Source organism: Saccoglossus kowalevskii, chromosome 11, assembly GCF_978046115.1.
Source record: "Saccoglossus kowalevskii chromosome 11, keSacKowa6.1, whole genome shotgun sequence".
Lineage (NCBI taxonomy): Eukaryota > Metazoa > Hemichordata > Enteropneusta > Harrimaniidae > Saccoglossus > Saccoglossus kowalevskii.
This window is the reverse complement of record NC_140651.1, coordinates 34,360,697-34,383,286: the sequence shown is the minus strand read 5'-3', so window position 1 is coordinate 34,383,286 and position 22,590 is coordinate 34,360,697. Positions and strand designations below refer to the sequence as shown.

Here is a 22,590-nt window from a genome sequence, read left to right as displayed (position 1 = left end):
CATTTTTATTTCTTGATTGAAATGCATTATGAATATAGTTGCCAATCTTTTTTTGTTATTACATCATCTTTTGAAGTCATCAAGAAATTAAATTTCTGGAGATCATCCTGGGTTTCTTGTGGAAATATAATGTCTTGTATGATTTGTTGGCATATTACTTTATATTGTGGACATGTTTATGATGTGTGAAAGAACGACATCTTCAAGAAATGTGCTACTCAAGAGACGTTTGCCGATGACTGTGCCAGAGGTGCGATCAGTGTATACATGTTCTGTGATTCCAGAAAAAGTAGTCCTGAATAAAATAAACATATGGTATAATAACATGCTATAACGAGTCACCCAACAACACGGCAGCTCTTGGGTTGGTTTTGCGAAAATGAACTGAATACTGTGACCGCCAAATCAGCTCATCATTTCCCGAACAAGAAATAGTCAACGTCACTCCAGTCAATTGATTGGAGTTTTTTTTACCTCCATGATTGGACTGTGTTACATTCGCAGAAAAAGTTGCGGTGCAATTACCACGCAGTAATAAAAGTTTGAGTGATCTGGGAAATAATTACGAATGATTTGTTTCAGGCTTGTTGGTGAAACTATTTATATTTGTTACAAATTATAAGTGTTTCCCTTGATGCATAATAGCATCTGGAGTAAGTCGTTCAACGTAACAAAGAACTTGCAAGTGAGTCCTCAAGTGAGTCCTCGAGGCCATTCTACACTCCCATGATAAAATGTTATTTTATTGAATACACAACAACAAATAAACAAGGAACTGTATGCAAGTCTAGTCCTCGAGGTGAATTTACTAGTTTGTTGCTGTTAGTTATTGATTGAACTATGTAGCCACTCGCCCTATCGACAATATAAAAAAACATAATTGATTATAATATGCCAGTTAAACAAGATTGGGTTCACATGTACCTTGAAATCTACGAACTTTCAAGAAGGCATTCATCTCTAAACTTATCAGCGTTATGCAAAAACTGACAAAGACTGTTTCAAGTGTATGAACAGCTTCGGTCTTATAGCTACGGGGCTGTGTGTGTGTGTGTGTGTTATAGCGCGACATATACGTGACAGCCAGCGCAAAATAGAACTTGATTGGGCGATTATCAAAACATCGGTATGCCTTTGATGTGATGCCGTTTGAGACGGCGTAGTTGGACTATTCCATTGCATTTATGGGTACGTAAAAAAATGCTGTAACACTTCCATGAAATATGAATATAAAACTGAGAATGAATATTAAAAAGCCATAGTAATTATAAGTTCTGTTCATTGGTAGTTTGTTGATATTTGTTGCTGTCATGATCTTGTATTAGTAATATTAGCGTGGCGAGTGTCAGGTACTCAGTTTATTGTTTAATGGGATGTCCCATTGCCAGTCAATTTTTCCTTGGAATATTTTACTTTTAGTTTCACCACTATAACGTTACCACGTACCAGTATCCCTCGAATATCATGTTTTGCAACAAGGATATTTTGAATGCATAACAAGATACAGTTAATTCGAAGGTTTTATAATAAGACTAGCTGACGTCGGCCGTTGCTCTTGCTGGAACGTAACCAAACTAGTGCGACGGAAATGTCGCACAATGCCTTGAACTCGCCATCTTATTTAACGATCACTGGCAAACTGTTTCCATCCAAGAAGAATCGAATAATCCCCCTCAGAGTGTCCACAAGCTCTGACATAACAGCAATAATTGTATAGTTTTAGTTAACAATGGGTTCAAAATAAAAAAACTGCACTCTAAACTGTTCTCACGAAGGTAATTTTGGTACTGTTATCATTTATATTTTAGAGGTGTTCATTAAAAATAGATGTATCAACGAAGTTTATTGTTTTTATAAAACCTTCAAAATAGAATCAATTTATTTATGTCAAAGGGTCAACTTGCGTGAATACAATTATAACTAAGGACGTGCCGGTACTAGTGAAATGACTCTCGAAAACTGAATGTTCTTTGTGAACTTCCACTGGGTATGGGAGAACGCAACACAAGTGCGTTGGGCAAATGAATCAATATTCACCATCTCTGCATGTTTTGGTGTGATTATGGAAGAGATTATTTGTCTATTTATTTTTTGCAATACATTGTCCCATGGAGGCAGCTATTATGCACCTCTGCGATTTTTCCCAGACTCTCACTGTTGACAAATACATTGACAACTCCGAAACGTTCGACTAACGATACTTATTTATACGGGCGTATAATACTGACTTATTAATTACTCTACAACGGTGTCGATAAAGCCCATACAAACATATCACTCGCAACTTAGAATAAAGAATAAACCAATTTGTTGGGGCAAATAATTCATGTGTGTATACTCTCGATCCATTCGTATCAAAGAGCCTGACTTGTACCTTTCAGTTGTTCTCAACTTACATTGGCACCCATGAACTGGAATAGTTCACATTAAAATTTAAAACTCAACTGAAAATGTGGTTATTTCACCGGACATTACAACACTTGTATACATTTTATTATAATATTTGATATCTCCATATTTTATTGGCATGTACAATGAGAAAGGTACATGCAAGCTCACATGCAAGTCTGATTTGCACGTACATTTCCTTTATTCCAGCTCTATTTTATTGACACGCGCAAGTCTGGTTTGCGCGCAGGTTATGATTAGAATGTCACGCGCAAGTCTGGTTTGCGCGTACTCGCAAGTGGCATACTAGTATTGACAAAAATGCGCCTCACCCTGTAGAGGCACCCTTACTTACCTCAATTCTGTCAGACACTTATGTGCAGACTATTTGCAAATTCCTCATTCTCAGGGGCTGACATCTGGGCATTTAACTGCCTGGCAACCATCATGATGAAAACAAAGGCCAAAAACCCCCAGAAAACTGTACTTTTGGATAGTTGTTGTCACTAAACTACTACTACTACTACTACTGAACATTTTAACAAGATTACCCCTACATGTATAACATATATAGATTTGAATGCTCCGGATTACTTCAAATTTACTTTGTGCTGTTTTCTCGACTTCAGCCTTTTTTATCAGCCGGCGTTCCACAGTAGCACGCACAGAGCCCGTAGAAATATAGAAAGTTCTGTGACGTACATTTTAGCTTCACTCCTGCAGATACAAATAATTTCAGCTACATTTCTATTTGTCTCAGGTGTTCCACTGGAAGAGCAAAGTAGACAGAGCTTGTATTGAGAGACTGCGATCCTTCCAGAACCCACCACTCATTGTACTACAAGTCATGGAAATGGTTCTGACAATGATAGGAAAGCAAAAACCAGTCCATTATTATGACAAATTTGGCGGCAGCGATGCTAAGCTTCCTAATGAGGATGCCTCACTAATATCTGGTAGACAGTCCACTAGCTCTGGGGCTTCTAAGTCACCTACTAAAGGATGGAGAGCTGGCCAAAGTAAGCACTGCGGTCAAAACTTGCTAATACCAAAAAATGCTGCTGCTGCTACTGCTGTGTGGTTTTATCTCACCCAAGTAAAAACTTCCAACCATCTCAATTGTCATGGTACAGCTTATAATAGTTTAACCTACCAGTTCCCTCTTTTCATCACAAAATTGTCTGAACTTTCCTTCAGATGATTTGGACAAAAAAGTTTAAATTTTTGGAGTGAAAAAAAACGAAAAGTGACTTAAATTTTGTCTGTTGGCTCCAAATATAGGGTTCACTCCTAGAAATATTGAAGAATATAAGAAAAAAAGTGCAGACAAATTTTGGCGGTTAATTCTGGTGTTAAACAGGCTAAACACCAATATACCTTAACTGGAAATGGCCGTCAAGATCTCATTATGCTAAATGACTAGTATTTTCCCTCAAATAATGTTCCATTTTTTACTGCCATCACTTTCACTGTTTCAAATACCATACTTTCCATGTCAGGGGAACAGTGGACGCAATTGTAATAGAGAATGGAACATTATTTTGAGGGGAAAACAAGCCACCCGACTCTCTTACTTTCAATGAGAACCTGGCAGCCATTAGTAAATAGGGTCCATTGATATATGCATAATTTGTATTTTGAAATGTGTACAGCCATTCAGTACATTGATTTATTATAATTTAAGCCACAGGCAGTGTCATCCTTCTTCACTTTATGTTACATGTTACAGAGTTGGTTGGATGGGTTTATTTGTTTGTGTACATCTAATATCACATGCATATCATCCAACAAGACTGACATCACATCATTTGGTGTCCTTCTAATCTCTATTTGGTGTACCCCTTCCCTCATGCTTCCATTTCCCATGCTCAGATTTATCCAACTAATTTTATTACCAATTTTTATTTTGATTATATGTGTGTCAATTACCAATGTGGATACTGTGTATATTGATGTACACCATATAAAATACATTGTAGTGTGCATATTATAAGATATAAATATTGAAAAACATTACATCCATATTTTCTCTATTAGAAGCGCATTCATGTAATCCTGAATCAAACAGTATTTTCGCACATACACTCTTTTCTGTGATGTGTTACTGATAGAATATTATGGTACACAACATAACACTCAACATACAGTATACACTATAGTGTAAAACTCACCTTTTCTGAAACACAATGGATAATAAGTAAATGCAGTAGTGTTTAGGATTGGGCAGTACAGCCAGTGCATGCATGGCATTTATACATACATGATTGCATCCTAATGCATGTATGCATGTCATAGTGTTTGTTGATATTCACTGTAAGGTTTCTCTGTGGTACATTCACCAAGGATACACATACATTTCTGAAGTTGTTTCAACTGAACACATGTGTATTATATTCATGCACAGATGGTTGATTTCTTTGAATCCACCTTCGACTGTGACAGCAGCTTGTCGAATTTCAATTCAGTTACATATTATTTTTTTCTAACTACCGGTAGTCTCATTCCAGCAATGAGAATTTTGTAACTGAGAAAATAAAATTCACCAATCTTCTACTAAATATGTTTCCAATAAAAAAAAAACACTTTTATCCTTGTTGTATGTACATATGATGTCATTGACACACCAGTCACACACACACTACGTAAACTGTAAATTTCACTTCTACTCTAGGTTTTGATCACAGATTGCCACAGTTATGTATCCTCGGGCAGCTTTGTATCATGTCAGTCAACTATTTCATATACATACCATGTTTCCCTCTCCAGCTGCAATTCGTTGTTTTGTTTTTATCACTGATATTTTTTTTTTATTTGCCCTCCTCCCCCAACTTCCTGTAACAACTATTAACATTTTATTGACTCGTGATCCTTATTAACAGAAGATACTGCTACCAGTGGTTACCAGCGTAAGTTGTTTATCTTACATCTCATATCATCATCACACTTAATTCTTCTTCTAATACAAATTAAAAAAGAAATTAAAATGAATCATAAGGATTCTGGGTTGAACAATGTGTTTGATTCAATAAGGCCAGATGTCATATTGATGTGAAAAACTTGATGATAAGCAAACATCCCTATCAATCTGCAATAGTGGTATATTTTCTCAGTAGAATAATATGAAGACAAACTACAGCAATTACAAGGGTGTATGTAGAGATTCAGTAATAGTGTATTTTACATAAACATCTTTCAGAAAACAAGATATCTCTGGGGACCTGTCATCAAGTGTTTCTAAATACTGTATTTGCTCTATTAGAAGCACCATAGTTAATATAATATATAATGGTGATGGTTGCTACAGTTAGACTGAGATGTATTAAAGTATTAGAATCAGCTCTGTAGAAACTGTGCTGATTTGCTACCCACACATCTCAGTCTCTCTGTAATATCTGGTTTTCATTGTAAGGTGCTATAGGATGGTTGCACTTTATACATGCCTCTATGGCAGTGTGTTTCTAATAGAGGAAATACAGTATAATCCTGTAAAAGAAAAAGAAATACAAAACAGCCAAACATAATCACTATAAGAATAGTATTTTAATATGCATGAAACTAAGAATTATTAATAAAAGTACATGTAACTGCATGTGCATTATTATTGGAATGTTGGTGATGTTGTGTTTATATTGATTTTAATATTTCTTATATATTTGCATGATATTAAATGTTTTTTTCACGTGGTGTAATGTGTTTGCATCTTATAGGAGATGATTATAGGGCTAGAAAATGTAAGTGGCTTCAAATAAGAACACCTGCTATCACTGATATATTATATACTGCTAGTAATTATTGTTTGTGGTGGTTTAATATATTATGCACTGATATGTGTCACATGAATTGCTGAGTTCAGTACACTGGCTCATTACACTTGTTACTCAGTTTTGTTCAAATGTATATGCACAGATTACAGTTTGCAATACATACAATAAGTCATGCCTGTAGCAATGAAACTATTCTGACACTTATATAGATGTATACATTGGTAATCAACCTTTTCACCACCAGACTTTCCCATCCAAATTTGTCTGCACTCTTTTCTGATATTCTTCAATATTTCTGGAAATAAATTCTAATTTTGAAGCCAACAGACAAAATTTGCGTCAATTTTAAGTTTTTACTAAAAAATTTGGCTATTTTTGTCCAAATATACCGAAAGAAAGTGCAGACTATAAACAGGACTATTTTGTTAATTTGTGATGAAAAGAGGGATATGGTGGAGAAAAGTTAATGTTGCTGTATTCTCTTGTTTATTTGATAGAGAATTGTTTATATCCATCTATTGTATGTGTTTTGACTCTTGAGGACATAACTTATTTATTGTATTACTTTAATTTTATGTGATCATACAGTAATTATGTCTATAGTTTGTTTAGTGGGGTAATTCTGTTTGCTAGATTTTGTTGTATATCCTGTATATACCAGTATATATATATATATATGTATGTATGTGTGTGTGTGTGTGTGTGTAAGTGATTTTGTGGTGACAGGGGTATGTATGGAACCAACTTTAGCAAAGTACATGTGAATTGCATTGGCCGTAATTTGTGAAAAGTAGTTGGTTGTAAAGTGTACCATATGCAAGCACTAAAACTAGCGAGTATGGGGAATAAATATAACAAGTACAGATAACACACATAACATATATATTGCAATAATATGTGTAGACCCTAATAGTTTCATTTTGGTCACTATGGTGTGAAGTTCATGAGTGATAATGACAGATTTCACAGTCTGTCAGATTCTGTATTGTCTAAAATCCTAGCTTCATTTATGCACTGACCATGGTTAATGAGATAATTGATTGTTTAATATCTCCTTCTTTAAACTATGTATGTAACCTTGTATGTGTAGAATTGTCTTCAATATTTAAAGTAGGTTTTGAGTGTATATGTCATGATTGTGATCAAAGTTTAGTTGGTGTTGGCCTACAGAGCTGCTCAGTGATATCACCAAGTTACTCAGTGATGTCACTAAGTTACTCAGTGATGCCAACAAGTTACTCAGTGATACACCAAGTTACTCAGTGATACACCAAGTTACTCAGTGATATCTCAAGTTACTCAGTGATATTTCAAGTTACTCAGTGATATTTCAAGTTACTCAGTGATATCACCAAGTTACTTAGTGATATCACCAAGTTACTCGGTGATATCACCAAGTTACTCAGTGATATCTCAAGTTACTCAGTGATATCAACAAGTTACTCATTGTGGACTTTATTTCCGTGAACTATACCTCCTACACAAGCACTGTGAACAAGCAACTGTATTGATCAACCTGAACTTGTATCTAACTTTACTTATTAACTGCCTAACTTTGGTAACTTTCCTTACCTGACAATTGACTAACAACTCTTGCCTAAAATAACCATAATTTCAATGAATAGTTTGCCTAACTCAGCGGATTATTAAATTCAAGGGTGTATAAATAATACCTGGGAATTGTAATCTACAACTCCACAACTCTACAACAGCCTAACTCCACAATTGCCTAACTTAGCAGGCAAAAAACACTGAATATTAAATTAGCTTTGCAGACTCTAATTATACTATCTATTTACACAATGCAGGTGCAGCGATAAACGGTTGCAGTAATCAGTCGCAGATATTTTCTATTTCACCTTCACACACTTCTCACTAATGTACTGTGTATGTATGTACTGTTGCTTACTTATTTGTAATGCCAAACAGATATAAGTTGGGTTCCTTCTAACACTCACTACTGCATACCAAACATAAACTACTGATGCACAGCCAGCATAATGCATAAAATAATCACAATAAATCTATAAACCATTTATCAGCACTGACCTGAATTAAGTAATGAACTTCTCCACTGTGCAGCTAAGAAGGATGAAGACAAGGAGAGAAAAGCAAAATGGAAACAGATTCAGATCATCTTGAATGACTCTGTAAAGTTTGTAGATATGTTGCACAATGTTAGATGGGAAGATGGCATAGATGATGATGTGCTTGCCGGGGTAGAGTATTATTTGCCACGGAGTAAAGAAGGTGATGGAGTCACTGGTGAAGGATCGTTACTGGATGTACCAGGTAAGTAGACTATATTTATGGCTAGGATTATTAAATTCGTCCTTGTAAAAAGAAATATTTTTGTTTCAATGTTGTTGGTTTTTTTCATACAGGAAGCTCATCTCTGCCTGATTCCAAGAAAAGAACACTATCTCCTAGCAACTCTGGTGGTATAACAATTGCTGCAACACGGTACAGCTCTGAGGATGCAGGCACCTTGGTTGCCTACACATGTGCCATTGTGGAGTACTCACATAAATGTGGCCCTCTCAGGGAAGCACTGCGCAAACTTGATGACTTGGAAAAAGAGAAGGAAGAGAACGAGAGACTGCAGAGAGAGCGAGAAGAGCGAGTAAGTCATAAACATTTGGTTTTGGTGAGTCACACTGTAACAATTCATTCAAAAGTTGAGCATACTGTACTCTGAGATTATTTTTATAATTGGAGTCTAAGGCAATATGTGAAATATTTGATGGTCTGAATTACTTCATGAGTGATGAAAATCATTTATAAATTTAACGTTTTTAGTTGATCAAGTATTTCACATCATTGTCGAGCCTCAATAAAGCATTTTTAATAATCTCAGAGTGCAACTTTAAAACAGCAACTTTTTTATAAATACTGCTCAAAGCCGATATGAATGGTAAATAGCTGCGTCAGCAGTCAATGTGTTAACTTGCTCTATGGCCAGCACATATAAAGTGAGCTGTCAGGTGACAAGCATGTACTTTGACCCTGGATGACTGTACATGTATGTACCTATACTTTAAAATAGTTTCATTTTTTCATTTGGAATATTATATTCACTGAAGGGATGATTCAGTGAAAATACCTTTTTTCCTGTTTTACATTTAACTTGTCAAAAATATTGAAAATAAATTCCAAACGAAACACTCAAAAAGTCTTTTCAGCAAAAATTAATTCCAGCTGAAATAAAGTATTTTACAGTATTCCACATGGAGTAGATTATTGCTGACTGTAACTCAACTTTTGAATGTCTTGATAGATCATAGTTTTATAACCATTTAGAATTTGTGTGCGGGAACTGTCCTAATAGGCACAAAGAATTCATAGTATAATAGTAGATTATTTTGCAACTGTACTTTATAGACACAGGTGGAGGTGATATAATGGCATGTTAGAACAAGAGTGTGACATTGTATAGTATACCTTACCTGAAATCACTTGATTTTAAATGATACAGTACACTATATATTGAAATGTCTGTAAAGTCAGGTTGTGTAGTTTTTAACAGCATTCTTTGCAACCACTATACATCAAGTTATGTTACATTCATTGCATGACATATAGCATGCCTTCTTTTTCTACTATTCTCTGCATCTGACAAAATCTGACATATTTTGAGTCAACACTGCATGTACATATCACAGTAGAACCCAGAATATTGTTATAACACAGTGGATCATTTAGTTATAGTGTGAATATTATACAAACAATCCTGTACCCATAGCAATCACTGACTGCTGTATAAAATTCATTTTATATCTTGGCTCAATAATAGTCAATCATCTGATAATTTGGAATCATTGTGGAAAGACCCATATATCTGTCATTCAATAAGACTAGAAGAACTCTCTGTAACTGCAAAAAGGAGATCAATTGGGTCACGTTTCGGCAATTGCCAGCTGTCAATCATACCTAGTTATTTACCAGTTCTTTATCGACTTTGATTGATATCAATGGAAGTGATATCTGCCAATTATTTACCTTTGTATGGCTTACAAGACAAGATGTGCCTCGTTTATGGTCAAATTAAAAACATATTGTATTTATGGTTTTCTGCATTTTGCATGGTCTGTGGATTTTTGCATGCATGTAATTTAAATTTGGTCTTGATAGCATTATTTTTGTTAATGCATGGAAATATATAAATATATTTAATATTGTGATGTAATTTATATTGATTTTGTATTTCTTTCTTCTGTATTGATTTGTTTTTACATACAAACATTACACACATTTTCCTCCGTACATTCTTCTAAAAAAAAATGCTGCATGGCTTTTCTCGTTGTCGTCACCATCACCATCACGTTGCTGGACATGTGTATATGTGTTTACATTCGCCGTGTAGGGTGAATCGCCGTCATCGGTAAGATTGCTTTCAGCTGAATGACCATTTAGTTACCATTCATGATATGTGTGTATGTATTTGCTTCTATATGTATTAGTTTATTTATTGCTTCCCTGTGTAGAGCACAATTTAATAAGATAGGATGTTAATTATTAAATCTTAATGACTTAACTTAATGTGATGTGATTGATCCTGGTGTTATAATGATGTAATTATTCTTTATAAAATGATAATGTCAACATTATTATAATTTTATATTGATAACAAATTGATAAATAAGAATCTAATTTTATATATAAGATCAAAGCCTACTCATAAATGAAAATACCCAAAATTTATTTATTTTGCAATAAATTGTACTCTTGGATAATGTGAGACTATTGACTTAAACAAATTGAGGGTCACCAGCCTAATTTGAAAAAAATAATTGTTGTATTTTGATGAATGGTGACAATTATAGCGTACCAGACATCATACCATATCTCAAATTGTTGCTTAGTAAACAAATTAGAGATCCTTGGGTACTTTTAGTTTTGTTTTAATAAGTGACAAACGTTACAACATTGTACTGTAAAATAACACTGATTTATGAGACAGTGATTGCACACAATAAATCAATGAACATTGTCATGTGATTTATTAATAACTCTCTCAAAATGTATGAGTAGGCTTCTACTTTACCATTTTCTGTTCACTGTGAGATCCCATGTTATACATGAAATTGAAAGCAAAAACAATGACAAAAGTCGTATCAATGTCAAAAAATCACGTGGGATTCAGCAAAGGTGAAAGTAGTTTTGTGTATTTTCACGCACAAGGATGTGTTACCAATTGATGATGGTCAATTTTAATGAAATAATTGTATCTTAATACCAAATTTCCCTCCATGTTTCAACACTGAGCTATAAAATAAGAAATTTATGATCTGTGCCTTTCATTCAAAATGCGAGATATTGCAGTGACAGAAAATCATCTATTGTCTATTTAGTATTTAAATTGTGGTTAAAAATAATAATTGAAAACTCTAGCAAGTATTATTTTGTGAATATGTTAAATATAAACATTTACAGTGGTGCTTTTAAAACCTCTTCAAAGTGTTTACTGAATTTTCATACCATAATGACACAATTGCTGCTATCAGCCAAGAGTGTCGTCAATTTCTAAGATTGCAAATCTGAGTGATGAATGACTAACGTCAAAACTCTGTATAATAAACCCTAGTCATTCTATAATCAGCTTCTAACATGGCTCAATCTGAGTCAAGTATATCCTTAGCAATTTTTTATAATTATATATTTATTTCACTATCAATCTGACCACTGATACAGTTATTTTTAGTATCAGTGTTGATTCTGATATCAAAATTGACATATAATCAAGGTGACTTTCACTACAAATAGAACAAAAGAATATAGTTCCATTCAATTTCCAATGTCTCTGTTCCTTTGATGATAATCACATTTCATTAACCCAGCCATGTTACAAATAATGTAAAGCACTGTGAATATATTCTCCTTGATATTTAAGTTTATTGTCAAATTAAATTCAATAAAAGAAATTGAAATGTTAAATAGTACTATAAGTGAGAAGTTGAACAATTCCTTCGTAAAATGTTCTCCATATTTGTTTTAATTTGAAGAGCCTGTATTTATAATTGTTAATACTAAATAAGCTATTATACAGTATATAATGTATATGTATATTATGCCACTATTAGTAAGTTATATACTAGTGTTCTCATACAAATATAAATTAATTAATTTAAAGCCAAGACATTTTCTGAATAATTTATTGTTTTATATGTCAGTACAAGATATCCTGTTTAAATTTAATAGTGTGTACTATGATGTGAGGCAAGTAGAGAATATAAAACCATTGGATGAATAGTATTAAGCAGTACCGGTATAACTGGTTTTGTATTATTTTGGATCTGAATAGGTCCTTTGGTTCATTTATCTGTATACACAGCATTTTTTGTGTTAGGGTTCGGCCTATGCTCTGACGTTGCCATGTATATTGACAGGTGAAGCCCAGGACATTTCCAAACCCAAATAATGCCAAACCACAACTATGCATATTATTGGCAATAACATTTGTGAGGTGATTTTCTTCCCATTTAGGAAAGGCGTGAAAAAGATGAAATTGAGGAGGAGGAGCCTGAAGCTGATATTGAATACGTGGAGGATGATATCAAGAGATTACAGTCAGATGTGGATGTTTTACAAGCTGAGTTTGATGCCTCTGTAGTTGATAAACATAGTCTAGAAATGAAATTGGTTGCAAGTAATGAAAGACTAAGAGCTGCAACAGAAATGATACACAAGTATGTTTTTCTTATCACATGTGTATTATACTGTGTTGAATACCAGTACATTTACTACCATAATTATTAATCAAAGGGTGCAAAGCAATTTATCGAGGCAACACATGGTGTAGTCAAAGGCAAAGCAAAGAAAAGATGTTCAAGGATAAGGTTATCATGTGATTTCCACAAAGTATGCACTTAAACATTACATAGGAGCCCTTTGCTATACATTGTTTGTGTCAGTTGATGTGATATCCGTACTGCCTTGCAGTATTTTTGGGGTTAACCTTGTAGTACATGGTTTCAGGTGTGCTTTCAGCACCTCAAAGGACTACACCAGTAAAAGTATTAGGTAGATTCACACTCCTTTATTGTATGTGCAATGAAAGCAATAATATTGATAGTTTTCAAAGATACAAATTAATATAAAATACATTTACTTAAAAAGAGGTGGTCATTGCACCATGTATGCGTGAGATATGGGTCTAATATACCGTTAAACAAAGATGGTGACTTTTATTGTTGTGCAGACCAACGAGCACAAACTGGGATGTTACCAAGCTTTAACTAGGTAATTGCTTTGGTGATTGGTGAGGCATCGAAGACGACAACATCAGTAATTAGTGCATGTTGCACCCAGGTCAAAATTGTGGGAAAATCAATGTTAATCAACACAAATGTTGCACATGCACGTTGTGACAACCACCGTCCTTTAAAAACCAAACATCAGTATTAATTAAGCTGTGTGTGTTGAGATGCCTTCGCAATTATTGTACACATTGATGTGTTCTTGAATTATTTTCTATTCACAGTTTACGAAGTAAAGAATCTCACTGGCGTGAATATGTCAAGGATAACTCACAGACAGATTTGTTATTATTTAACTGTCTTGCAGCGGCCGGTTTTCTGACATACTGTGCACCAATGGTTCCAGACACCAGGTAATATTATCTATCATTGAATACATTTACTTAGTTACTGTTTTCTCTGTCACTCATATTGGTTGCCATGGTAAAACATGTAGTTATGCTAAAACCCATATTCTAATGTAACAATATAGTGTTAAACTCTGCAATTATGCTACAACCCATTTTCTAATGTAACAGTAAAGTGTTGAACCCTGTAATTATGCTAAAACCCATTTTCTAATGTAACAGTATAGTGTTTAACCCTGAAATTATGCCGAAACCCATTTTCTAATGTAACAGTAAAGTGTTGAACCCTGCAATTATGCCGAAACCCATTTTCTAATATAACAGTATGACTGTTTCCCACTGACATACTAACTGTATTCATATGGTTCACTGTATGACTCTTCTTCACAGGAGGAGGTTTATAGCAGAATTCACAAAGATATGCAGTGATAAAGGTTTGAAAGAGCCTAAGAAGAAACTGTTCAACAACCTCTCACTTATTGAATTCTTGTACACAAAGGTAAGAGTGAAAGAGAGTGATCTGCTGTCTTTGCATTCACATGGTTTAATTCTAATTATACAGATTACCGATAATAATTAAAATTGTAAAACTGAAGTGCCTTTTTACCAGATATTGGCTGTCAAGCCTGAAATCCAAATGCCAAACTAATTAGGGAAATAGACAACAGGGCCATAGACTTCTTTACAGAGTTTAAGTGATAAAGAAGACATATATTGGCTCAATCTAGTAGGAAGCCTTTTGTAAATTATTGAACGTGGTTCGTGGACGATGAGCAGCTAATATTGTAGTAATTGCACTGTTGATTACAGGTTGATATCCAAGCACTCCATATTCTCCATCTTCCTATGACACCTAGTGTACAAGAGAATGCATGTCTAATGATGCAACAACTCAGTTGTACTGCCTGGAATCTAATCTGTGATCCTACAAGTAGAGTACAAGACTGGCTGTATAAATACCTCAAATCAAATCTGGTACAAGTCAAGTATTGTGTAAGTACTTTCCCTATAAAACTTTCCATTCTGTATACAATACTGTAAAACCATTTATTTTCACTTGCATTTAATCTTACTATTTTGATATTTCAAGTATATTCACAGGTTTTAAGATCACAAATTTGCCAGTGCCAGTGAGATGGGTTTTATTGTTATTTTACATTTTCATGTGAATTTAATTCAGTGCATTTTACATATCAGCCAAAATAGCAAAATTAAAACCTTGTAAATAGCTATTGCATTTACAGTAGAATAGAATCAAATATTCTGTCAAATAGAATAATATGATAATATGATTTACTGGTATACAGTATTACTATAGTTATCAATAATTACATCACTTATGTGTTTTGACAGGAATTACGTTCACACTTGGAGACCTGTTTATCTGAAGGTCAGAATCTCTTGGTAACGGACTGTGATGTTGATGCCTTGGCAGAAGATGGCAGGTTCTTTCAAGTATTGAGACAAAGAATGGCATTTCTCAAAGGAAGACAACCATTTAAAATGAATGTAAGTGATAATCGTTTTCTGGTCTGGTACTATTTTTGGTGCAGATACTGAAAGGTGACAGATTTTAGTACAATATTTGTTATAAGTTAATTGTGTGTTTTTTTTCATTTATTTTTTGTGTCACTTTTGTCTCTCTGAAAATGTCTAGTGCTGTCATATATGGTGCATATTGCAACATCATGACAGGGCTATCTTAGTGGCATTATGGCAATTGCTATCCTGGTGTGAACCAGGCCAGGTCAAATACAAGCACATGCTGACATTAAAGAAAAGGCTTCCCAAAATTGATAGGTATAGTGAACGAATCTATTGACCTGTGAATTTGACCATAGACAGTATAGTAGGAATATATACTGTCTATGATTTGACCTTCCCAATGAGTATGTGGCATACTCATTTTGATAGGATTTGAATACAGGTCCACAGATCATGAGTTGGATATAACAACAACTACACTACTGCTACAATTTTTCAACCATTTTAAAATACTGTTGCTTTCCATTCTAGTCTCAATCTAGTTTAAAATACATTGTATGTGCATTAGTTTACTGAATTGAAATGTTATGATTGGACAATGTACATTTTTAACCACTCACTAAAGGCTTTTGAGTATATCTCTCAGACTGAATAAAACTTGTCACATTTTTGTCAGTTCCATAAGCTATATATTTTTCTACCTTACATTTATTAGGTTGGGGACCATGAAGTTGAATGTAGTCCCTCTTTTAGACTGTACCTACACACAACATGTCAGCCACAGCAAGTACCAAACACACTGGCTGCATACACCGCAGTAACATACTTCTATCAAGTACGTCATGATATAGAAGAGGAACTTTTAGATAGATTCATGACATTAGAAAAAGCCAGACTTAATGATGAGAAGCTTAGTCTATCACAGGTAAGTACCACTGCAATTATAACTTTAATAATGTATATAATGTTTTCAATTTTGTGATTTGTCTTTGAATAAAATTACTTGTAATATCATATATTTGTTCACATGGATTTATTTTAGCTGATTTCTCCTCTGAAAAAAACTCAGTGAATTAGTGTTTAAACTATTCTTTGTTTTGACTTTATACCCAGTGAGTTGTGAGTTTATTGTCTAGTAAACAAGATACGACTACTAGGAAAAAATTTCAGTTACCTATTACCACACTCCCCCTTCACTGTTAATATTTGAACCACAGAAGTGTATGTTCTATTAAAATAGGACATAATTTTTTTTAAATGTTAATTGCATTCATGCTGTTGATTGCAGGAGAAAATTGAGAATATGGAACATTTAGAAAGTTTAGAGAAACAGATGTTGGAGTGTTTAGCAGGGGATACGAGATTGCTCAATGATTTGGTAACAACCAAGAAGTTAGCTGAAATGAAAAAACACTATGATGAGACACTGGAAAGGTTTGTCATTTCATATCTATCTTTATTGACATCACGCTCAGGGTATTTAATATTTAGTTAGAAAAATTAGAAAAAGTATACTTGCACTTTGGTGAATATCTGAAACTGTCATATCAAAAATAAAATTAAATAATATTTCAAACAATTATTAATAACTAAAATAATTACAAAAATAAATTGTCTTGTCACCAAATGACCTGTGTGTTGGCATTTTAGGAGATGGCCAATTGATGACGTCACAATCTCAAATTGTGTACAAGAGCCAATCAGATTTGCTGGTAAAGTGTGATATTAGAAAGATCACATGGATTATGTATGATATATGTGATAAGAGCATCTATCATTTTCTTACATTCCTAAAATATAACAATAATAATTGTATTATTTTCTTCTAGTCAAGAGAGAATTCGTTTATCTGAGAATTCCATTAAGAATGCACGTGAAGGATATAGAGCTGTCGCATTACGAGGTGCTGTGTGTTTTGATACCACTCGTACCATGGCTGAAATCAATCCGATATATCAAACATCATGGCAGCAGTTCTTAGAAACTTATGATGTCTCAATCAAACATTCTGATAGGTAAGAATTAATCCTCTATTCTTTATGACTACCTTCAAAGTCTCTCTGTTTCCATATTATCAATGTAAATCACAATAGACAATATTTGGTAATCGTTGTCCTAAGGTACTATTCAAATTAGATAGACGTCTTTGGCAATGACACTTCTTTGGTGGCATATACAATCTTTTGAGGTATGTACGACCTAGAAATAGTGCCGTATGCGAGTACCAAGTTGCGAGTCGCAAGTAGCAAAATATGCCATATGCTAGTGGTAAAAACGGCATATGCGAGTGGTAAAATGTATCGTTTGCTAGTAGCAAAAAAGCCCTATGCGAGGGGTAATACAAAGGCTTGTAACGTTTGCTTATAATATAACAACGTACGTTCAATTGTGTTTTATCACAGTAAAATCAAATATTTACCATGATTTTGAAATGATGTGTACATGGTTGGTTAAGATTGGCATGATGCTGTATCAAAAAGTTCGTTCAGTCGTTTGCATAGAATCGATGTTTGCTCTTCACGAAATTGCACAGGAAACGTGAAAGAACAATAATTTAATAAACGGCCATGACCAGCCAGCACACTCCGCATAACATGTGAAAATTGTTTTTTCTTTCGGTAAAATTAGTATGAACCCGTGGTCAGCGGTTAAAGAATCATAGAATTATAATTGTAGTTAGTAAAAACGGGTGCATGTTCACCGAAGGGTCACAGAATTCTTGTGTCACGCGCCGCCGTTTAATTGAAGACAATGGCAGGTTTCAAAAGTAGTCACACCTCGGAGAGGTGTTAAATTTGCCACAACCCAAATGTTACATTAACTAGCACACAATTCCATAATACATAGTATCTAATAAAGAAATAAAGTGCATGTTGAGTGATAAGTTCGCATGTTTACGAGAGTCCATCACACGTGGAATGTATTTACACGCAACCCGGATCAAATTTGAATTGAAACAAATTGAAACAAAGAAGCGTCTGCCGTTGCTTGGTCAGGATAGAAAGGCAATTTTCATGGGTAAATGCCAGTAGAAGATTTAGCCTCAATGCCCCAAATACTTCGACCTAACCACTTTATTTGTACAAGTAGAAAAAGTGTTATGTTTCGTTAAAATAAGCATGGACATGTTAGCATTGAAATAATCATAGAAGTACAGTTATCATCAGTACAAGTAGACTCGCTGAACAGAGTCACACGCGAGCCAATGGAAACAATGGCTGGTTTCAAAGCAATTTTGTCTCAGACAAGACATGGACAACAAACTCGCTGTTTTGCTGATTAGGAATAACGCGTGATGACAATTTCGTGGTATTTCAACAGCTTTGTAATGAAGTACAGGCCCTCAGCTAAATCCTCCTATAAATTGTTGATTCTGTTGACCAATGGGAACGCACGTTTCAACCAGACTACTTGGATCTTGGACATTTGCGAGACGTAACAACAAGAAACGCAGCTAGTGATACATTTCGAAAATAAAAATACGAAATTATTGTTCTTTCACGTTTCCTGTGCAATTTCGTGAAGAGCAAACATCGATTCTATGCAAACGACTGAACGAACTTTTTGATACAGCATCATGCCAATCTTAACCAACCATGTACACATCATTTCATAACCATGGTAAATATTTGATTTTACTGTGATAAAACACAATTGAACGTACGTCGTTATATTATAAGCAAACGCTACAAGCCTTTGTATTACCCCTCGCATAGGGCTTTTTTGCTACTAGCAAACGATACATTTTACCACTCGCATATGCCATTTTTACCACTAGCATATGGCATATTTTGCTACTTGCGACTCGCAACTTGGTACTCGCATACGGCACTATTTTTAGGTCGTACATACCTGATCTTTTTAAGGATAGACAGAAAATAAGAACGTAATAACGTGCACAACTGTAAAAATGAAATCATTAAAAAATAAGCAAGCACAATTAATGAGTTAAACAGTTGATAATTTGCATGTGGTTTTTCTTCTTGACTCGCCTGAGTTGATTCTTGTTTTTATCGACACTATGTACTCAATAAATGGACATATCCAAATGTTATGCCCCCTACAATTTAATTAAAGTGGAATGAAACTGGCTGGAAACAATTTTCTTGTCTAGTGTGTCATAAATGTTCCGTTATTTTTAATAGTTACATAGGACATAAATTACCCAATAATTCCTACAGTAACTATATATATCATATTTATTGGTCCAGCAGCTTTGATTTATATTTACTAATGTACTTTTAACATGTTATTTGTACTGTACTGAATACCAGTAATATGATCCCTTTACATGCTGTCTGTTGTTGTTACTTTCCATTCTTGTTTACCATGCCTGTTGTGTATTCAATGTTTTTTAAAGTGGGGAGACTCAACCAAAAGAAATGTTGTTGTAAGTAGACAGAAATAAAACCATTGCATGTAAATTCTGCATGTGTAGAATCTGTAGCAGACACCTTCACTGTCTTTTTATTCATTCTATCACAGAAAATACTAACTTTTCCAGGTAATGTTCTTTTTGAGAGACATGTGGTTCTCCATATGTCAGCTGTCATATGTATAAGTAATTTAATACTCATAGACAATGAGTAATCATGATAGTACAATAGTTATCATCCAGGTCTGGCAATCACAGATTTGTGAGTCTTAGCTATGCCATAGTGCTGTATCTTGGGAAAGGTATTTTACTCCTATAGCTTCTGTCTACCCAGGAGTAAATGTGAACCTGGTATGAAATGTTTGCCATCTAACTCATGTGTGCATGTGTAAGGCAGCTGGTGTTGTATACTCCCTGTGGAGTTTGTGGGAAGAATATATCTTGCAAAAACTGTTATATAGTGATAATATGTCGTGCAGTATGCATTACAATGCCATAGCTATTACTAAAATGCATTGAGTGTTCAGTAATAAGCACTCGCATGTAGGCTTTTCGAACAATTTAAATGACAAATTTTTAACTATATATTTGTGATGTTTGTGATGTAAAGCTGTTCCCACAATGGGGAAAGGGATAATATTCTGTGTAATAATGAAGCACATAATAATATAATTTTTTTTCACACATTTGAATATACACTGTTGTTGCTAATGGTCAAGTTTATTTGCACTTATTATAATTTATTTATATTTTATTTGCATGAAACATCACAGATCGTAAGTTTACTCAATGTGGGTTGGTTTTGTTTAATATGAAAATAAAATGCATACAAGTTTGCTGTGGTTCTTGCTATCCCTCCCTGACACCCCGTATGAAACTCATTATTACCTTGACACTGGGCTTATCTCCATGGATGTATTCCTGCCAACTTCCAGAAGTAGCAAACTGTTGCAGAATGTTATTTTAAAATGTTAGTCCTAATGACTTCATTCATTGTATCAAAATCTGTAAGCTTTGTGATTTCATTGAATAAATAAATTACTTTCATTTCGTTTTTTATCTGCACCCTTCATAGTGACGAGTTCTGATTAGTGAGTCTACACATTGTATGTTTGGTAAAATGTTTATTGCTACATATGAAAAGGTACATGTAAATTCATGAAGTAGGAATAACACAATCTGCAGTTATTGACAAAACACCATATTTGGTAAACAAAGTATATGACAAATGTACTTAGACATGAAGTTTGTCATTTAGCCAGCAATAACATAATAGATTGTATTCTCTTTACTGATAAAATTACTGTAATTTGAACTATCAAGCTAGTCCCTCAAGTCATGTGCTAGTAATCTGCGACAGTTTGACTCAATCTTTTGAATATATTTTTTGAAACTAACCCTTCTCTTTCACTCCCAATGTATTAAAAGTTATATTATATTCAATATTGTGACATTTGGATAAACTATATGGCATCATAGTTTAAACTAAAACCAGACTAGTAGAGCTGATAGTAACTCCATTTTTTGTGTGACATTGATAGAGCTGCAGTCAAAGCTGTTGTTGATCGTCTCACACTAGCAGCATACACCACCACTGCAAAGAGTCTATTAGAAAGGGACAGAATTATTTATTCCATTCTCCTTGCACTAGAGGTATGTCACTAAATCTTTTGTATTATCTGTTATGCATGCTTATAATTGGTCCAAACATGGAGCTAACCCGTGTGTGTTTTATATATACACGTACTGATAATTTGTATATATTTACATTGCTAAATCACATCACTACGTTATGTTGGGGTAAACAACGTATGTATGACACATGTCACCCAAATAAATGGTCACTGAATCAATGTGTCGATTACCAATTCGGATCACTAAACAGTCTCTGAATCAACATGTTCGATTACCAATTCGGATCACTAAACAGTCTCTGAATCAACATGTTCGATTACCAATGCGCATCACTAAACAGTCTCTGAATCAACATGTTCGATTACCAATGCGCATCACTAAACAGTCTCTGAATCAACGTGTTCGATTACCAATGCGCATCACTAAACAGTCTCTGAATCAACGTGTTCGATTACCAATGCGCATCACTAAACAGTCTCTGAATCAACGTGTTCGATTACCAATGCGCATCACGAAACAGTCTCTGAATCACCGAGTTTGATTACCAATTTACATCACTAAACAGTCTCTGAATCAACGTGTTCGATTACCAATGCGCATCACTAAACAGTCTCTGAATCAACGTGTTCGATTACCAATTCACATCACTAAACAGTCTCTGAATCAACGTGTTCGATTACCAATGCGCATCACTAAACAGTCTCTGAATCAACGTGTTCGATTACCAATGCGCATCACTAAACAGTCTCTGAATCACCGAGTTTGATTACCAATTTACATCACTAAACAGTCTCTGAATCAACGTGTTCGATTACCAATGCGCATCACTAAACAGTCTCTGAATCAATGTGTCGATTACCAATGCGCATCACTAAACAGTCTCTGAATCAATGTGTCGATTACCAATTCACATCGCTAAACAGTCTCTGAATCAACATGTTCGATTACCAATGCGCATCACTAAACAGTCTCTGAATCAATGTGTCGATTACCAATGCGCATCACTAAACAGTCTCTGAATCAACGTGTTCGATTACCAATTCACATCACTAAACAGTCTCTGAATCAACGTGTTCGAATACCAATTCACATCACTAAACAGTCTCTGAATCAATGTGTCGATTACCAATGCGCATCACTAAACAGTCTCTGAATCAATGTGTCGATTACCAATGCGCATCACTAAACAGTCTCTGAATCAATGTGTCGATTACCAATGCGCATCACTAAACAGTCTCTGAATCAACGTGTTCGATTACCAATTCACATCACTAAACAGTCTCTGAATCAACGTGTTCGATTACCAATGCGCATCACTAAACAGTCTCTGAATCAACGTG

The 22,590-nt window shown here is 34.5% G+C and overlaps 1 protein-coding gene across 1 annotated transcript in view; it reads left to right on the top strand.

Moving 5' to 3' along the window:
- LOC102804440 (dynein axonemal heavy chain 5-like) overlaps positions 1-22,590 on the top strand; it is a 170,322-nt gene that overhangs the window by 131,233 nt on the left and 16,499 nt on the right. The window contains exons 58-72 of the mRNA XM_085505137.1: positions 3,149-3,407; positions 5,268-5,294; positions 6,096-6,119; positions 8,235-8,444; positions 8,537-8,775; positions 10,516-10,533; positions 12,636-12,838; positions 13,633-13,761; positions 14,146-14,254; positions 14,566-14,748; positions 15,109-15,264; positions 15,956-16,165; positions 16,529-16,674; positions 17,070-17,255; positions 21,157-21,268. Coding sequence (XP_085361263.1) covers positions 3,149-3,407; positions 5,268-5,294; positions 6,096-6,119; positions 8,235-8,444; positions 8,537-8,775; positions 10,516-10,533; positions 12,636-12,838; positions 13,633-13,761; positions 14,146-14,254; positions 14,566-14,748; positions 15,109-15,264; positions 15,956-16,165; positions 16,529-16,674; positions 17,070-17,255; positions 21,157-21,268 — 2,211 coding nt within the window. The remainder of the gene's footprint in view (positions 1-3,148; positions 3,408-5,267; positions 5,295-6,095; positions 6,120-8,234; positions 8,445-8,536; positions 8,776-10,515; positions 10,534-12,635; positions 12,839-13,632; positions 13,762-14,145; positions 14,255-14,565; positions 14,749-15,108; positions 15,265-15,955; positions 16,166-16,528; positions 16,675-17,069; positions 17,256-21,156; positions 21,269-22,590) is intronic.